Source organism: Callospermophilus lateralis, chromosome 6 (assembly GCF_048772815.1).
Source record: "Callospermophilus lateralis isolate mCalLat2 chromosome 6, mCalLat2.hap1, whole genome shotgun sequence".
NCBI classification, from domain to species: Eukaryota; Metazoa; Chordata; class Mammalia; order Rodentia; family Sciuridae; genus Callospermophilus; species Callospermophilus lateralis.
This window is the reverse complement of record NC_135310.1, coordinates 106,162,613-106,177,767: the sequence shown is the minus strand read 5'-3', so window position 1 is coordinate 106,177,767 and position 15,155 is coordinate 106,162,613. Positions and strand designations below refer to the sequence as shown.

The 15,155-nt window shown below is 32.0% G+C and overlaps 1 protein-coding gene across 1 annotated transcript in view; it reads right to left on the bottom strand.

The window, feature by feature from the left end:
• Positions 1-783: 783 nt before the first annotated feature.
• Positions 784-15,155, bottom strand: part of Mmut (methylmalonyl-CoA mutase) — a 33,465-nt gene continuing 19,093 nt past the window's right edge. The window contains exons 9-13 of the mRNA XM_076858609.1: positions 13,934-14,049; positions 12,280-12,411; positions 10,282-10,429; positions 5,178-5,345; positions 784-1,249 (exon numbers count right to left, since the gene is read on the bottom strand). Coding sequence (XP_076714724.1) covers positions 1,121-1,249; positions 5,178-5,345; positions 10,282-10,429; positions 12,280-12,411; positions 13,934-14,049 — 693 coding nt within the window. The 3' untranslated portion in view covers positions 784-1,120. The remainder of the gene's footprint in view (positions 1,250-5,177; positions 5,346-10,281; positions 10,430-12,279; positions 12,412-13,933; positions 14,050-15,155) is intronic.

Sequence of the window (15,155 nt, the reverse complement as noted above, 5' to 3'; positions counted from 1 at the left end):
GGACTTGAAGTAAGATTGCTCATCTGTAAAAATGGAACAATAACCATGATTTAACACCTTTCTAATCACCAGGTTCTGAAAATTAAATAGTGTTATATAGTTTTTAATTTCCACAGAAATGTAGCAATATTACAATACTTTCCAAAATACTGTTGAAATTGATTACAAAAATCAGCAGAAATTGATTACAAAACAATCACTGTTACTTTTCATCTTCACTTAATGTATAATGTTTCAACAACAAAAGATACCTTTCCTCCTTTAATGAGTAAATCTTGTAACAGTGAACTACAGGTGTTTGGGGGCTATTTTTATTTTTTGCAATTTATCTTCAATGAGCAACTCTACACAGGTAGCATCATTAGGATCTGGAAAACTATTTTCTTTTTATATCATAGATCTACATTCACAGCTTACACCTCCATTCTTGAGAAACCACATTAACCACCCAAGCACTTTCATTTAAGAATGTTCACAAACATCCAATCTCTTGGGACTTAAGTCACGCACAGCAAAAACAAAGTCATATGTTCATGTTAAGGGAGAAGGTAACCCACCTTAAAGAAATATTCTGTCATTTGTTCCCTCTTTCAACCAGGATCTAATATAATACTCAAATTGAGGTGATTCTAGTAGAATTTGGCTCAGGATTATCATAATCTATTTTCGAGCATAAATAGTCTCCACTAATTTTTCTAAGATAAATGTGATTAATTTATTAATATGTGGGTTTTATTTTCTTATACTCAAGTAATGTAATGATAAACTGAAGAAAAGAACTAGTCAGTTTTTTTCATAAGTTTAATTCTTAAAAATAAAAAGCTACTAGATTAATAAAAAACATTTCTAAATAATATATCACTATGATTTACTAAAATAATATCTCTGATAAAGTAGTATTACATACAATACTTGAAGGACAATACTTTTTTAAAAATTAATTTTTTTAATTTTTAAAGTGAAATTATACATACATACTTGTAGCATGACATCATGTTTATAAGTAAGATACTTTAAAGCTTTCAAGGAAATTGAAATTAAATTGAAGACATGATTTTACTCTCTTCTTTGATCATAACTGAAAGAGTATTTTAGATAAAAGTTAAACAAGACCAAGATGTTACGCAGATTGTTGCTTCTTTTCCAAACATTTCTCAATATCATCAAGCACTTGAACGGCTGCCTTTGGAATTCGAGTTCCAGGACCAAATACATTGGAAACGCCAACTTCATACAGAAATTCATAATCCTGTTGAAAGAATTTAATTAATAAAGAACGATTATTTACAATATGAAGGAAATAAAACAAAAAAATGACATGTTCCCTTTTTCTCTGTCCCCAGTGCCAAAAACTTTCTCAACTACTGCTGACATGTTGGGCTAAATAATTCTTTCTTGACTGGAGCTACTGCTAACAGCCAAAAGCAACATCATCCAAACTCAACTCATGATAAAAAACAAAACACACTCTGCCTATGTACTGTTTGTGATCAGAAGTTTATGGCTCCAACAAAGAACTTCTAAGCTTAAAACCATAATTTTCTCTCATCTAAATATTTATTATTTGGGTTAAATTTGTATATAGTTTTGAGTACAAGACTGTTTATTTCCTCCTAGGTATTTTGCAGCTAGTGACTGGTGGTAATTTGAACATGGTCTCAGGATGAAATCAGATTTTCCATAAATAAAGCTTTTTTATTTTGTTGCTTCAACTGTTTTTTAGTTTAATGACAGTCAAAGTCTGGGTGTAAAGATTCCCAGGGCACATATGCTGTCCCAGATTTAAGGCTATTTTAATACTATAACATTTATAACCATGATGTCAAGTTATGCTTTAAGGCACTGATCCTTATTTTATATGCAGGATGGTCTAGCTTGAGCTTATTGTTGTAGCACTCCTTTTTAACAGCACCCATTTCTACTCTTAAGTGATCAAAATTAGATAATGAATTATGTGGTCCCCCAACTATTTTTCTGTCTCTATCGAATTCATATGATATTCTTTTTTTGGGGGGGGGTGGGAACTGGAGATTGAACTCAGGGGCATTCAACCACTGAGCCACATCCCCAGCCCTATTTTGTATTTTATTTAGAGACAGGGTCTCAATGAGTTGCTTAGTACCTCACTGTTACTGAGGCTGGCTTTGAACTCGCAATCCTCCTTTCTCAGCCTCCTAGCTGCTGGGATTACAATGGGCGTGAGCCACCATGCCTGGCATAATATTCTTGTAATATTATGATTTTCCAATGGCATTTAACACATTCTGTTCAACCTGTGTCCTTCAAGTCTGTGAATTTCTGAGATCAGAGGTCATGTCCAATTATCTTTGTATCTCTAGCACTTGAGCATGTGGTATAGTTTTAAGAACTCATAAGAAAAAAGAATGAAACCTGTTTAATAACAATCATCTCCAAATTGGGGACAGTCAAAAAATGGGTTATCTCCCTCTCTAGTTCATAACATTACTTCATGCCATTTGTCCTGACACCTGAATACTAGATTTGGAATGAAGTATTGAACTTGGAGAGACCCATGAAATGTTGCAATAGTAAGAGTTTCTAACTTACCAAAATCTTACATAAACCTTGTGAAATGTACCTTAATGAAGGAGCCAAATGGTAGCAACAAGCGAATTTAGATAAAGGGTATAGAGATGTTCTTTGTACCATTTTTATTTTTGCACCTTATCTGTCAGCTTTAAATTCTTTCTAAACAATTTTTTTTTTTTTGCTTTGAAATACCCTCTACTTAGCTGGGACATGGGTTGTGAGCATGTAAGAATGCAAGTGAGCATCATGTGTTTGCTAAATTTGCCTAAAATACTTGTAGGCCACTACTCCTAAGATAGTTAGAAGATCTTGATTGTAGTAAACTACTAACAAGGAGAGGTCATATCTATTTAACTGCAAAAACTGGACACTCCACATTGACAGGGGATAACTGTTTGACCACCATAAATTAACACCTTCTAATTTTAAAACTAAGTGATTTTCAACTTAATAATGGTACCATTTTATATATTCAATATGTTATATTTTGATCAGTGTTCTCCAAAGACCCATGTGTTAAATCCAGTCCCTGGTACTGGTGGGAGACAGAGAAGCCTTTTAGGAGGAGGGGGCCTAGTGGAAGGTATTAGGTGGTGGTGAGGAGTGGGAGAATGTTTCTCTCCAAGATATTTTTTCCTCTTTCTTACATTTTACTGCCATGAGGGGAATGATTTCACAGCTCCATGTTCTCCCCAGCATGATGTTCAGCCTTGCCACAGACCTAAAACCAATAAAGCTAAGAGACTATGGACTGAAGCCTCCAAAATTTTGAGTCAAAATAAATCTTTTACTTTGCAAGTTGATTGTCTCAGGTCTTTGTCACCATAATGGAAAAGTGACTAATATACTGTAAATATCTTGTCTAAGAGCTTAATTATTATAGACTCTATAAATAAAAGCAAGATAAATAGAAATATAGAAATTGACCAAGCAATATTCTTCTTTTATGAACGTGTTCAAATATGCAACAAATCCCACTAAATGTATAATTATAATGCATAAGTAAAAATAAAAAAGAAAATTTAATTATTGTCTTCTATGTAAAAAAAAATAGATGGAATTGTTCCATAAGTAGATAGCAATAAAGAATAAAAGCCCTTAGCTGGGCATGGTAGCACATGCCTATAATCCCAGTACTTTCACAGGCTAAGGAGGGAGGATTCATTTGAGCCTACAAGTTTGAGACCAGTCTGGGCAACACAGTGAGAACTTGACTCAATAAAATAAGAAAAAGAAAAAAGAAAAAAAAAATGAATAATAGCACTTTATTTTCCCAAAAAATATATTAGATTTATGAAAATAACAGGCAGGTGTGTTAATAGTTTTGTACTGACTATATCACCTTAAGAAATTTATTGTTAAAAATAAAATAAATAATATGTTGTTTCCTCAGTAGTCCCACATTATCACATACTCCACAACCTCATATATATATATATATATATATATATATATATATATATATATGTGTATAGATATATATATATATATGTATATATATATATATGTATGTACTTCTCATTTCATAAGTAGTATATGAATTCACTATTCTAAATTCTAAGTTGTAATGGAGGAAGAAAAATTGAAGAGCAGAAAACAAAGCCACATTCCACTGATAAAATTCTGCTTATGGTGGTGGGGCCTTTGTAGCATCTACAAATCATTTATTTAGAATATCCTCATACAATGTTTTTCTAACTTAATATTCTTTCCATTCTCAGTAACAAAGGAAAACTAGCATAATCAGAAATTTGATTGAAAATAGAAGTTTTTTTCTATCTTTTTTTTTAAAAAAACATTTATTTTTTAGATATAGATGGACAAAACATCTTAATTAATTATTTTAACCAATCAGAAATGTAATATGTGAAGGATGTCCTCCTACCCCATTAAAAATTAATTGATATATCTGATCATTACTTAACATCCATTTCTTCTTCCCTAAGGGGTCCCATTATTTTTTTTTTCCAAGTATCTAGTTCCTTCGATACTCAGCCTATAATTTCCAGGACAAGCTGATTCCATATTTCTGTAGTAGGATCTTTTTGGCTCCAAGAAAATAGTACTTCAATCAAATCAGCTTAAATGATAAAAGAGATTTACAAGACAACATATTGAGATAGCTCTGAGGGAAGGCAACAATTAGGGTAGGAACATGGAGGAAATGGACAAAGTAGCTTTTCCACAATAGAAGCAAGTTAGCTACAGAACTCGCTCCATTAGGAAGAAATCCAAACTATGTCTCTGACTAGGGTTTGATATGTTCACCATGTATTTATCCTTCTTCTCCATTCCAGTGGTGATATTTGATTACTTTCATCAGCTCTTTCTCTATCACTGTTTATCAAATATGAAGCAGATATATGTTATCCTAAATTATTGGTTTGCAAGGACATAGTTCTCTCACAGAATCTTTGTAAACTGTTGAATCGTACACAAGGAGTTAAAAATATAGCTCAAAGAGAAAATAACATTACTCACTTTTTGGTCTTTGTAGAATTTACTCAGTGAAATTGCCAGTAAATAATTTGGCTCTAAATCTACAAGAAATTTATCTTTAAAGCTACAAATAAGCTATCATTACTGAGGACTCTGATCATAGTACTAGAAAAATACACCAAAGATACCTGTGGTGGAATCACCCCTCCACACATGACAAGGATATCTGGCCGTCCAAGAGCATTAAGTTCTTTGATGAGTTCAGGAACTAGGGTTTTGTGACCAGCAGCCAGTGTGCTCACACCCACAGCATGTACATCTGCATCTACAGCCTGCTGGGCCACTTCACGGGGAGTCTAAACAATCAGAAAGTAAAGAGACAAGTCATCATTTATTCCTAGGCAATGACTAGAAAAAAAACCTGTTGTAAAGGTGTTATGCTACTTAAGTCAATAAGTCAACATTCCAAGATTTCTATCATTAAAAATAGTAAAATGACTATCACTTCATATTTCATCATTCTCAAATTACAAATACTGCTAAAGCTATTTAGGCAATAAACATCAATTCTGTATTTCCTTCTAGCATTAGAATTGATTAATTTTATCAAGTTATGCCAAAATACTGTTGCTCCCCAAAATCTTCAAGATAAAAAAGCTATAGCTCTCTTTATAACTTTCATAACTGATCATTACTTAACATCCATTTTTTCTTCCCTAAGGGGTCCCATTATTTATATATATATGTATATATATATATATATATGTACAAATGTATATATGTACATATATGTATATCTTTTTTTAATCTTTATTTTGTTTATTTTTATGTGATGCTGAGGATCAAACTCGGTGCCTCACATATTCTAGGTGAGTGTTCTACCACTGAGCCCCAGCCCCAGCCCCTCATTATAACTTTTTAAAAGTATATAGGTGGTCTTAATTACCAATATTTATTGGGTTGTTATGCAACATAAGACAGTATCTTGTGACATCTATAAAGAAGTTAAAAACCAAACCAAAATGTTTTGTAAAAACAGGAACTTTGACCATTGAATGGGAAACAGTAACATCAGCAAGAGAAAAAAGACAGGAAACTCCAGACTTTTTTCTCCCATTGAGACACCAAATTAACAGTACTATATTGAATAATATAACACTTTTAGAAATTAAAGAAAAGGCTACAATACCTGGGTAAGTGCATAATGAAGAGAAGGGATGACATCAACAAGGGTTTGTTTTTTGTGTCAATTAACTGTATTTAACCATTTTGGCATATGGGATTACAAAGATGGTTTTAAGTATTCAATTATGAATTGAGTTGCCCAAGCTCATATCTTTCTCAGCACTAATCAGTTGATGACACTGCTTTGTTAATTCACATATATTTACATCATTTCATGTAAAAGGTAACTACAACTCTCACATTGGAAATGTAAAAATTTGGAAATTCACAAACTACTGTACAATTATGGGACAAAAATATTCATCAGCCTGTAAATTTTCTGAGTTTGGCAAGATTTTTAGGCTCATAATTTTAGTGTAAAAACAAAAGATTCTAAACTCTCAGGTAATAGAGCCACATTCGAGGACATTCCTAGGTAAATCACACAGCATGTAGGTAAAAAACTTGAGTCTGAGAAATATTAACAAGCAAAATTAAAACTTCTTTATATTTCTTTTTGGTACTAGGGATTAAACCCCAGGGATGCTCTACCACTGAACTACACCACCAACCCCCTTTATTATTATTATTATTATTATTATTATTATTATTATTATTATTATTATTTTGAAACAGGGTCTCACTATGTTACCCAACCTGGTCTCAAACTTGCAATCCTCCTGCCTCACCCTTCTGAATCACTGGGATTACAGGCATGCCTAGAGTAAAATTATAATTCTTAAAAGAAAATGTACACATTCTTGCTATTCATTTCTTATAGGTATGAAATTTAATTAAGCATGATTACCATTGATATCATCCATATTACCAAAATACATTAGGTTAAAGTTCTATTTAAATAAATACAGTTCCATGCTTTCTGCTTATGTATATTAAACTGCATTTACATTTCCAGAAATTTAGATTTTTAATTCAATAAAATATTGATTAAATCAGTCATCAGTGAACTATAGGTGACATATATGTTATATATGTTATGTTACCAAAATTTGTGATGTTAAAAGGCAAATTATATTTTTATATATTAGAATAAAGGAAGAGTAAAAATGCAGTTTCTTCAAATTTTTCCTTTATATGTCAATAGCTGGCAACACCTGTTTTAAAAATATTTTAATCTTATGGAAAAATATTTCCCCAAATATAACTGCTAACTATTGAAAGTCTATTGTACTTGCTCAGTATTTAAAATAAATAAAAACCAAAGCAAAAGAGTAGGAAAATGTAAAGTTTAATCAAATAAAGCAAATATGTTTTAATTGAAAAAATCAGAATGGAAAAGAATTCAACTTTAAGAACAAACAAAAACAACTTATTTGAGGTCCTTAACAAAATCTGCATTGAATACATAAGATTAAACACATTTACATATTTATATAACAATACACTTTAAGGACATATCTCTAGAAGTTTGGGCTAGTTCTTTACAGTTACAATTTCCTCTAGATTCTTGAGATTGAAATTTAAGAATTCAAACAGAGAAAACTCTTCTTATGGGAGCTTATTCAAAGGCTGGGCCTCCTCGGGAAGGTTTACTTCTTTTAAATATTTACTTTTTAGTTGTAGTTGGACACCATACCTTTATTTTGTTTATTTGTTTTTATATGGTGCTGAGGATCCATCCCAGGGCCTCACACATGCTAGGTGAGCACTCTACCACTGAGCCACAACCCCAGCCCAGGTTTACTTCTTTACTGAAGAAAATGCAAGGACTATTCTTTAGTCCTCAACTTAGATTACCTCACTGCAGTATGTAATAATGCTATATCCTTCCTCCTGAAACTGTTCTTCCTTAGTTTTTATTCCACTACTCATTCCATTTCCTTTCATTCCTTTGCTGACTTCTCCTCTACTTCCACTTAATGTCCTGGTTCTCCTTTCATATTACTATACATACTCCTCATGAGACATTTCATCCATCACCATGGTTTTAAGCAGCATTTATACACTGATAAAAGTCTCAAAACCTTTGTTTCTAACTGGGGTCCCTCTGTACTCTAGACATGTATATCTAACTTATATGGTCACTTTTATCTGAATAGTCCATAAATACTATAAACACAACATGTCCAAAATCAAATTTAGCCTCTATATTAGTTTCCTAGGGCTGCAGTATGAAATTCACACAAATAGCATGAGTTAAAAACAATAGAAATCTCTCATAGTTCTGTAGACTAGGCCAAAATCAAGGTGTCAGCAAGACCATGTTCCCTACAAAAGGTTCCAGAGAAGAATCCTTCCTTGCTTCTTCCTAACTTCTGTGGGCTGCCAGCAATCCTTGGATTTCTTGTTTTGTAGCTGCAGCATTCCAGTCTCTGTTTCTAATGTCTGTTTAAATCCCTAACAACTGTGATTTGGCAAAATCAGACTATAGATAAATGGTTATTTATCATCTGATTTAGCAAAGAAGTCACATCATTGATCAATAAGAATAGTTCTAACATGAATTGACTAATTTTTTTTAACATTAGAGAGTAACAAGTAAATCACAGACATGTATCAGAACTTCCCTTGTTTATAAGTTATGTTAAATCATACTTTTTGAATACTAGAAGAATATTTCTCAAATTTTGGGGCTTTTCATAATAATAGCAAAAAATGATAAAACTTTAAATTAATTTGCTTTTATTTACATTCCCTTCATCATATTTATATAGCTAGATCATGAAGAAGACAATGAATTAATTCCTAATTTTTAATGTTTGCTGATTTCCATGATGTAAACATTCCAACCATAACCAGTTTTAGTCTATCAGCATGATGTTGCTGAATGCACAGCTCAGAAAAAATGCACATTAGCTCACAATTATACAATATCTCCAATATGTGGACATGAGAGATTGAAATAGCCTCAAGAGCACATATAATAATAAAATATAGTAAGATAAATAGGAGGCAATATGTTTTGAGCCTATCACCTTTACTTTTTTTATTATTTTAGTTTTTGATACCTGGGATTGAGCCCAGGGGCACTTAACTACTGAGCTACACAACCAACCCTTTTTTATGTACTATTATTTAAAGACAGGGTTTCACAAAGTTGCTTAGGGCCTCACTAAGTTGCTTAGGCTGGCTTCAAACTCACAGTTCTCCTGCCTTAGCCTCTCGAGCCTATGGGATTATAGGCATGCGCCACCATGCCCCACTCACCTTTACTTTTAATATAATTTATTCAGCAATGTTAATGGCAATGTGAAACAACTGGTTTTCAAAATACCTACAAATTTAACTCCTGAATGCTTCACTAGTCAATGCTGGTTCTCTTAATACTGTCTATATATCTGTAAATACCCCATTATTACATTTTCTGCAAAATCTTTTAACTGTGACTTGATTTCTACTGTGATCCTGACATCACTTCAGTTAAGATTTCCATTGCTTCTCATTCATATTACTGGATATCTTAACTGGACTCCTTGTATCTTGCTGCAGCTCCTCTCATTCGACGTAAGAAAGTGATTTTACTAGAAAGTGAGCTTTCTAAAATACAAATTTGATTGTGCTTCTGTACCCAAACACCTTTGAAATGAACCTTCTTACATTGCTTAAAAGGTTATTAATAATCTTCACCCCATCCTCAGAACTGCATTCTGATTTTACCTTTGCAGTTAGCTGAAGGTTTCATGCCTTCTTATTGCTCTCTCTCTCTGCTAAAGCTGATCCTTCTTTGTAGCATGTCCTTCCCTGCCTTGTTCTCTCAGCTTCTGAAAGGCCAGTGAGAGTAAGAAAGAAGAAAACCTTCTTATAGATTGAGCTTACTCTTATGTTTTATGTCCTTTCAAAACACTTTCCACCATCCCTTGTGGGCTTTCTTTCCTAAACATATAAGTTACCTCTCAAAGAGTACAATGAAATCTTTGAAAGTTATTTACAGTTTCCAAAGTCTAATAAAAATTGTAATTCTGAACTGAAATTTAAGTATACAAAGTTAGAATTAATATGAATTTCATTTTAATTTTTCATAATTAGATTAAAGCATTCAATAATTAGAGGACTGGTTGAACAAGTTCTTTTATAACTTTAAAAACGTCACATTGATCTATCATTTTCTACTTTTTTTAATGAGACTTATAGCATACTATTTAAAACTGACCCCACAATTTTTCATACCTGAAAAAGAGGGCCTATGTCCACATCAAAACCAAGATCAGCAAATCCTGTAGCAATAACTTTTGCTCCTCTGTCATGACCATCTTGTCCCATTTTTGCTACAAGAAGACGAGGTCTGCGACCTTCCCGTTCCATGAATTTATGAACTCTAACGAACATTTTAGAAGACAACAACAGTTAAGTATCAATTGACCAAAGGTGGGATATAGGAACTATAATTTATTCACAGTAAATGTTCATGAACCCTTGATCTCTTCACTTGTGTTTTCTTAATATCTTTATTTAACATTGAGATGGGTATTAAAGCCTGAAATATTTACTATTTTCCTCTTAGAGGTGAAAGACAGCCTAGCCTGTAAGCCCATTACTCAGAGAATATCCAGTGAAGCCAGATGAAAAATGACAACTTTCCAATCTCTTCATCTGGTACCCTTCAGATTCCTTTACACAATAAGTGGCCCACTGGTTTTAAATTATCTCTATCTTACCTCCCATTCACAACTATAAACTTTGTTAATATGACAAATTTAAGCAGAACATAAAAAATATTGCATTTATTCTGTTAATAGAAAAAAACTTTCCTTTTGATGACTCCCATATTGGTTGTTTTAATATCTTTGTAGTATATAAAAATTAATAGAAAGTTCCTAATAGGAAGCTTGTTACAAAGTTTCAGGACACCAATCACCAAAAAATCCAGTTTTTACACTTGAGAAACATGATCACATTATTCCATATTTTCACTTCATGCTGTGACAGTGTCATTTACTGTCAGTTCAGTGAAGACTGATTTTAATTTATGCATAGATATTAACCAGATGTTTATTTTTAAATGGAAAAAAATCAAGATTTTATAATTTTATTCTAGCAATTGAACAAATAAACTTAAGAAAACATGCAAGACTACTAAAGTAAACATATTGAAAGCAAAATACCTGGAGAATATGAAGCAACATTAGTGTTAATGATACAAACATCTGTTTAAAATGAGACTTAAAAAAAACTACAGTGAAAATTTAAGATATGATTAATTTTACTAAAACTAATATTAATAGTTTCAAAATTCTTTTAATCTTTATTAATTGATACTGAATATGTTATAAAATTACATATAATTATTCAAAATCATGCTCAGCTTAATGACCAGGACATATTCTGAGAAATGTATAGTTATGTGATTTTGTCACTATGTGAACATCATAGAGCCTACTTAAAAAACTTAGATGGTGTAGCCTACTGCACACTTCAGCTCTATGCTAAGTATACATACTTATGTATATTTATATATATAATGGAGAAAACATGATCTTAAATAAAGCACAAGAGAAAATGACATGATCAAGAGACTTTATAAATATAAGATATATGAGGCTTCTGCCAACATAACATAGCATACTCTTTTATAATCAACATATTTTATAAGTAGGAATAAATTCTAAAATAACAATAAAAGCACAATAAACTAGTAACAGAGTTATTATCACCATTATTAAGTATTGCTTATAACTATATGTTCTATACTTGTATTCAACTGTCAGCATATAGATTTATACTAGCATCATCACAAACATGAGTAATATGTTGTGCCTCATGTTACTATAGCTACGGCTACAATATGATAAGGAGATAGAAATTTTTTAGCATCATTATGACCTTATGAAACTACCACTGCATATGTGGCCCACTGGCATTTTGCACTTTGGCATATGACTGTATAGTGTATTTATAATTATATATTATGTATAATAAATTATATATCATATATAATTCATGAACTTTATATGGATTATATAATTATATCTTATATAATACATAAATATATATTTAATATTAATTAGTTTTATTAGAATTACAGTCTAATTACAGTCTAGTAGTAAAGTCAATTCAAACATTTTCCAAGTTGTATATGAAAAAACTAAGCTAAGGTCCCAGTAAATTCAAGGGAATTGGGTTAACAGAAAAGATGAACTTCTAGCTTAAAAAAATCTCACATTTTACCTATTGATAGCAGATGTTATCTCTTTACTTTCTCCAAATTCTTGGCGATATGCTCCACTCACCATACGATCATTAGCTTTATGTTCACCAAATACCTTTTTCATAGCATCTGTGATTTCTCCAACTGTACATCTAAAATATTAAATGGAGGTTCCAGTAACATCATTACTTTGAAATAAATAGTTTACCTTAATACTATAATTAGACATATTCTATTTATATAAGTAAAAATATGCTATCAAAAATTTAAACAAGAATGTTTTAAAGTATAATCAAAGCAGCTTTCCTGAGAATACATAGAAAAAGTGATTCTGAATGTCTATATGCATTGTAATCTCTTTTCAACATGTAACAAAAATTCACCTGAATGACTAAAAACTGCAGACAAGTATTTGAAGATTACTGAATATATTACTACTTAAGAATACAAATGAACAAAAAGCAAAACTCCCCTCTTATTTTTTGATAAGTATATCTTTTTAAATATTTAATTTTTTAGTTATAATACCTTTATTTTCTTTTTATGTGCTGTTGAGGATCGAACCCAGTACCTCATGCATGCTCAGTGAGCGCTCTACCTCTGAGCCACAACCCCAGTCCTGATAAGTATATCTTTTAACATTTTTCAACAAAGAGAAGGTTGCTGGAGAATTTAGTAAGACCAGTTATACTATAGAAGAAACCAGAAAAAGTAGGCTAAGATGTTAACCTAAAATAAAGAGACCGGGAAATTTTAAAATGCACCTTACTGAGTGCAGTGATGCATGCCTGCAATCCTAGAACTGAGGAGGCTGAGGCAGGAGGATTGCAAGTTTAAGTTCAGCCTCAGCAATTTATTGAGACCCTCAGCAACTTAGTGAGAATGAGGAAGTAGCTTAGTGCAAAGCACCCCTGGGTTAAATACCCAGTACCAAACAACAACAAAAACCAACTATTCTGTTTTTAAAACAATCCCTTTAGCAAGAAGAGAAAATGATTGGAATAGGGATTCAGGGAAAATGATTGGGACAGGGAAGATAGTTCTTCTGTTTCCTTCATGATTAAGAATAATTCAAAATATATAGCATGACAATTGGTTTATTCAATTCTCAAAAAAATGTTACCCATATACCATCAAGGCCTGTCTAATGGGTCAAATATCAAGTTGGTTCACCTTGACAATATACTTGTAAGCATAGCAAATTTCAATCTACAAAGCTGTGAAATAGATTCTTTATAATAGCTTCAAATGTCCTGAGCCACAATGAAATATACAAGTATTAATATAACCAATTCACAGTATACTAATGTGGGACACAGTAGCACTTGCTTACAATCACAGCAACTCAGGAGGCTGAAGCAGGAGAATCACAAGTTCAAAGCTAGCCTGGGCAATTTAGCAAGAGTGTCTCAAAATACAAAATAAAAAGGGCTGGTGGTGTAGCTCAGAGGTACAGTGCCCCTGGGTTCAATCACCAGAATCACTACCCCAAAGTATATTAATGTTTCAAATGTACAGATATTTAAGGAAAAATAATAATTAAAGTTGTTATGTTTTCCATTATTTTCCTTTGAGCTTTCAGGTTTACAGGAAGAATATTTCACTTAAGTACATTTTGAAGAGGTAAAGTGATCAACTTTTAGTATTTCAAAAACTTTTAGGATATATCCTCACCTTGCACGAGCTGCATCCACTGCAAGAGCCAAAATATTTCCATCTCCGCTGGCTGCACACTGGGTTAGTGCAGCAAGACACCGTTCAGCCAAAGCTTGATCTCTGCTGGATTTGATCTTATAAAAAAGGTTAAAAAAAAAAAAAAAGAGGAAAATTTACATCAACATGTAATAAAACAGATATTAGGGGCTGGGGTTGTGGCTCAAGTGGTAGCGCGCTTGTCTGGCATGCGCGAGGCACTGGGTTCGATCCTCAGCACCACATAAAAATAAAATAAAGATATTGTGACCACCTAAAAATAAAAAATAAAAATAAAAAAAAGATATTAGGAGATTAGACCCTGACATATACAATATGAAATTTCCTGTAATCCTAACCTCAAAAATGAGAGAAGAAATAAAGAGAATAATATATAACCTAAGAAGTACATTCATTCATACAATCCATTCACTCAGGATCTCGTAAAATAGTACTAATTCAATACAATACTAACAAATCAGAAACAAACAGGGAAATACTACTGCTGATATAGCTACTTAGACTTTCCTAAAGTAGCAAGACGTTGAAAACAAGTGAATCTTTTATAGAATTATTTCAACAGAATATTAAAGATTCATAGTAAGAAGGAAAGAAATAGATCAGAACTTAGAAAATGTTTTAGTTAAATTTTAAGTTTCCTTTAGCTAATTAACAATATATTGGTAATAATACCTATACATATATTGCTGTTCTTTGTGTTTAAAATAATCCCAAGAGGTGACAGAAAGAGAGGGAAAGACAAACAATGTAAATTATGGTTAAAAACATTTCCAGTAGATCCTAGCTCTACTCTTCTCTGCCAACAATTTGCCAAAATGGTTATTCAAATTCAATGTATTATAAGCTGCACCGTCTGAAAATAAGCCTAAAGTATGATACTGTTCAAAATGCTGCCAAAAAATCATATAGAATCTATAATAAGAGGTGGGATGAAAATTTTATATTAGGGTATAGAAAAATTCCACTCCAAACTCTATGGAAATGCTCATTTTTCTATATATAGTTTTATTTTATGTAATCTAATTTGCAAGCTTTTTCTATTATAAGGGAGGCAATATAGTAGTATGGTGTTTCTTGAATGGTGGTTTTAATCCATTAATGGATGGTGATATAGAATTAGTGAACTATAATTAGAAAAGAAGTAGAATAGAAAATATCTAAGTGGATGGCTCATGGTTTGAAA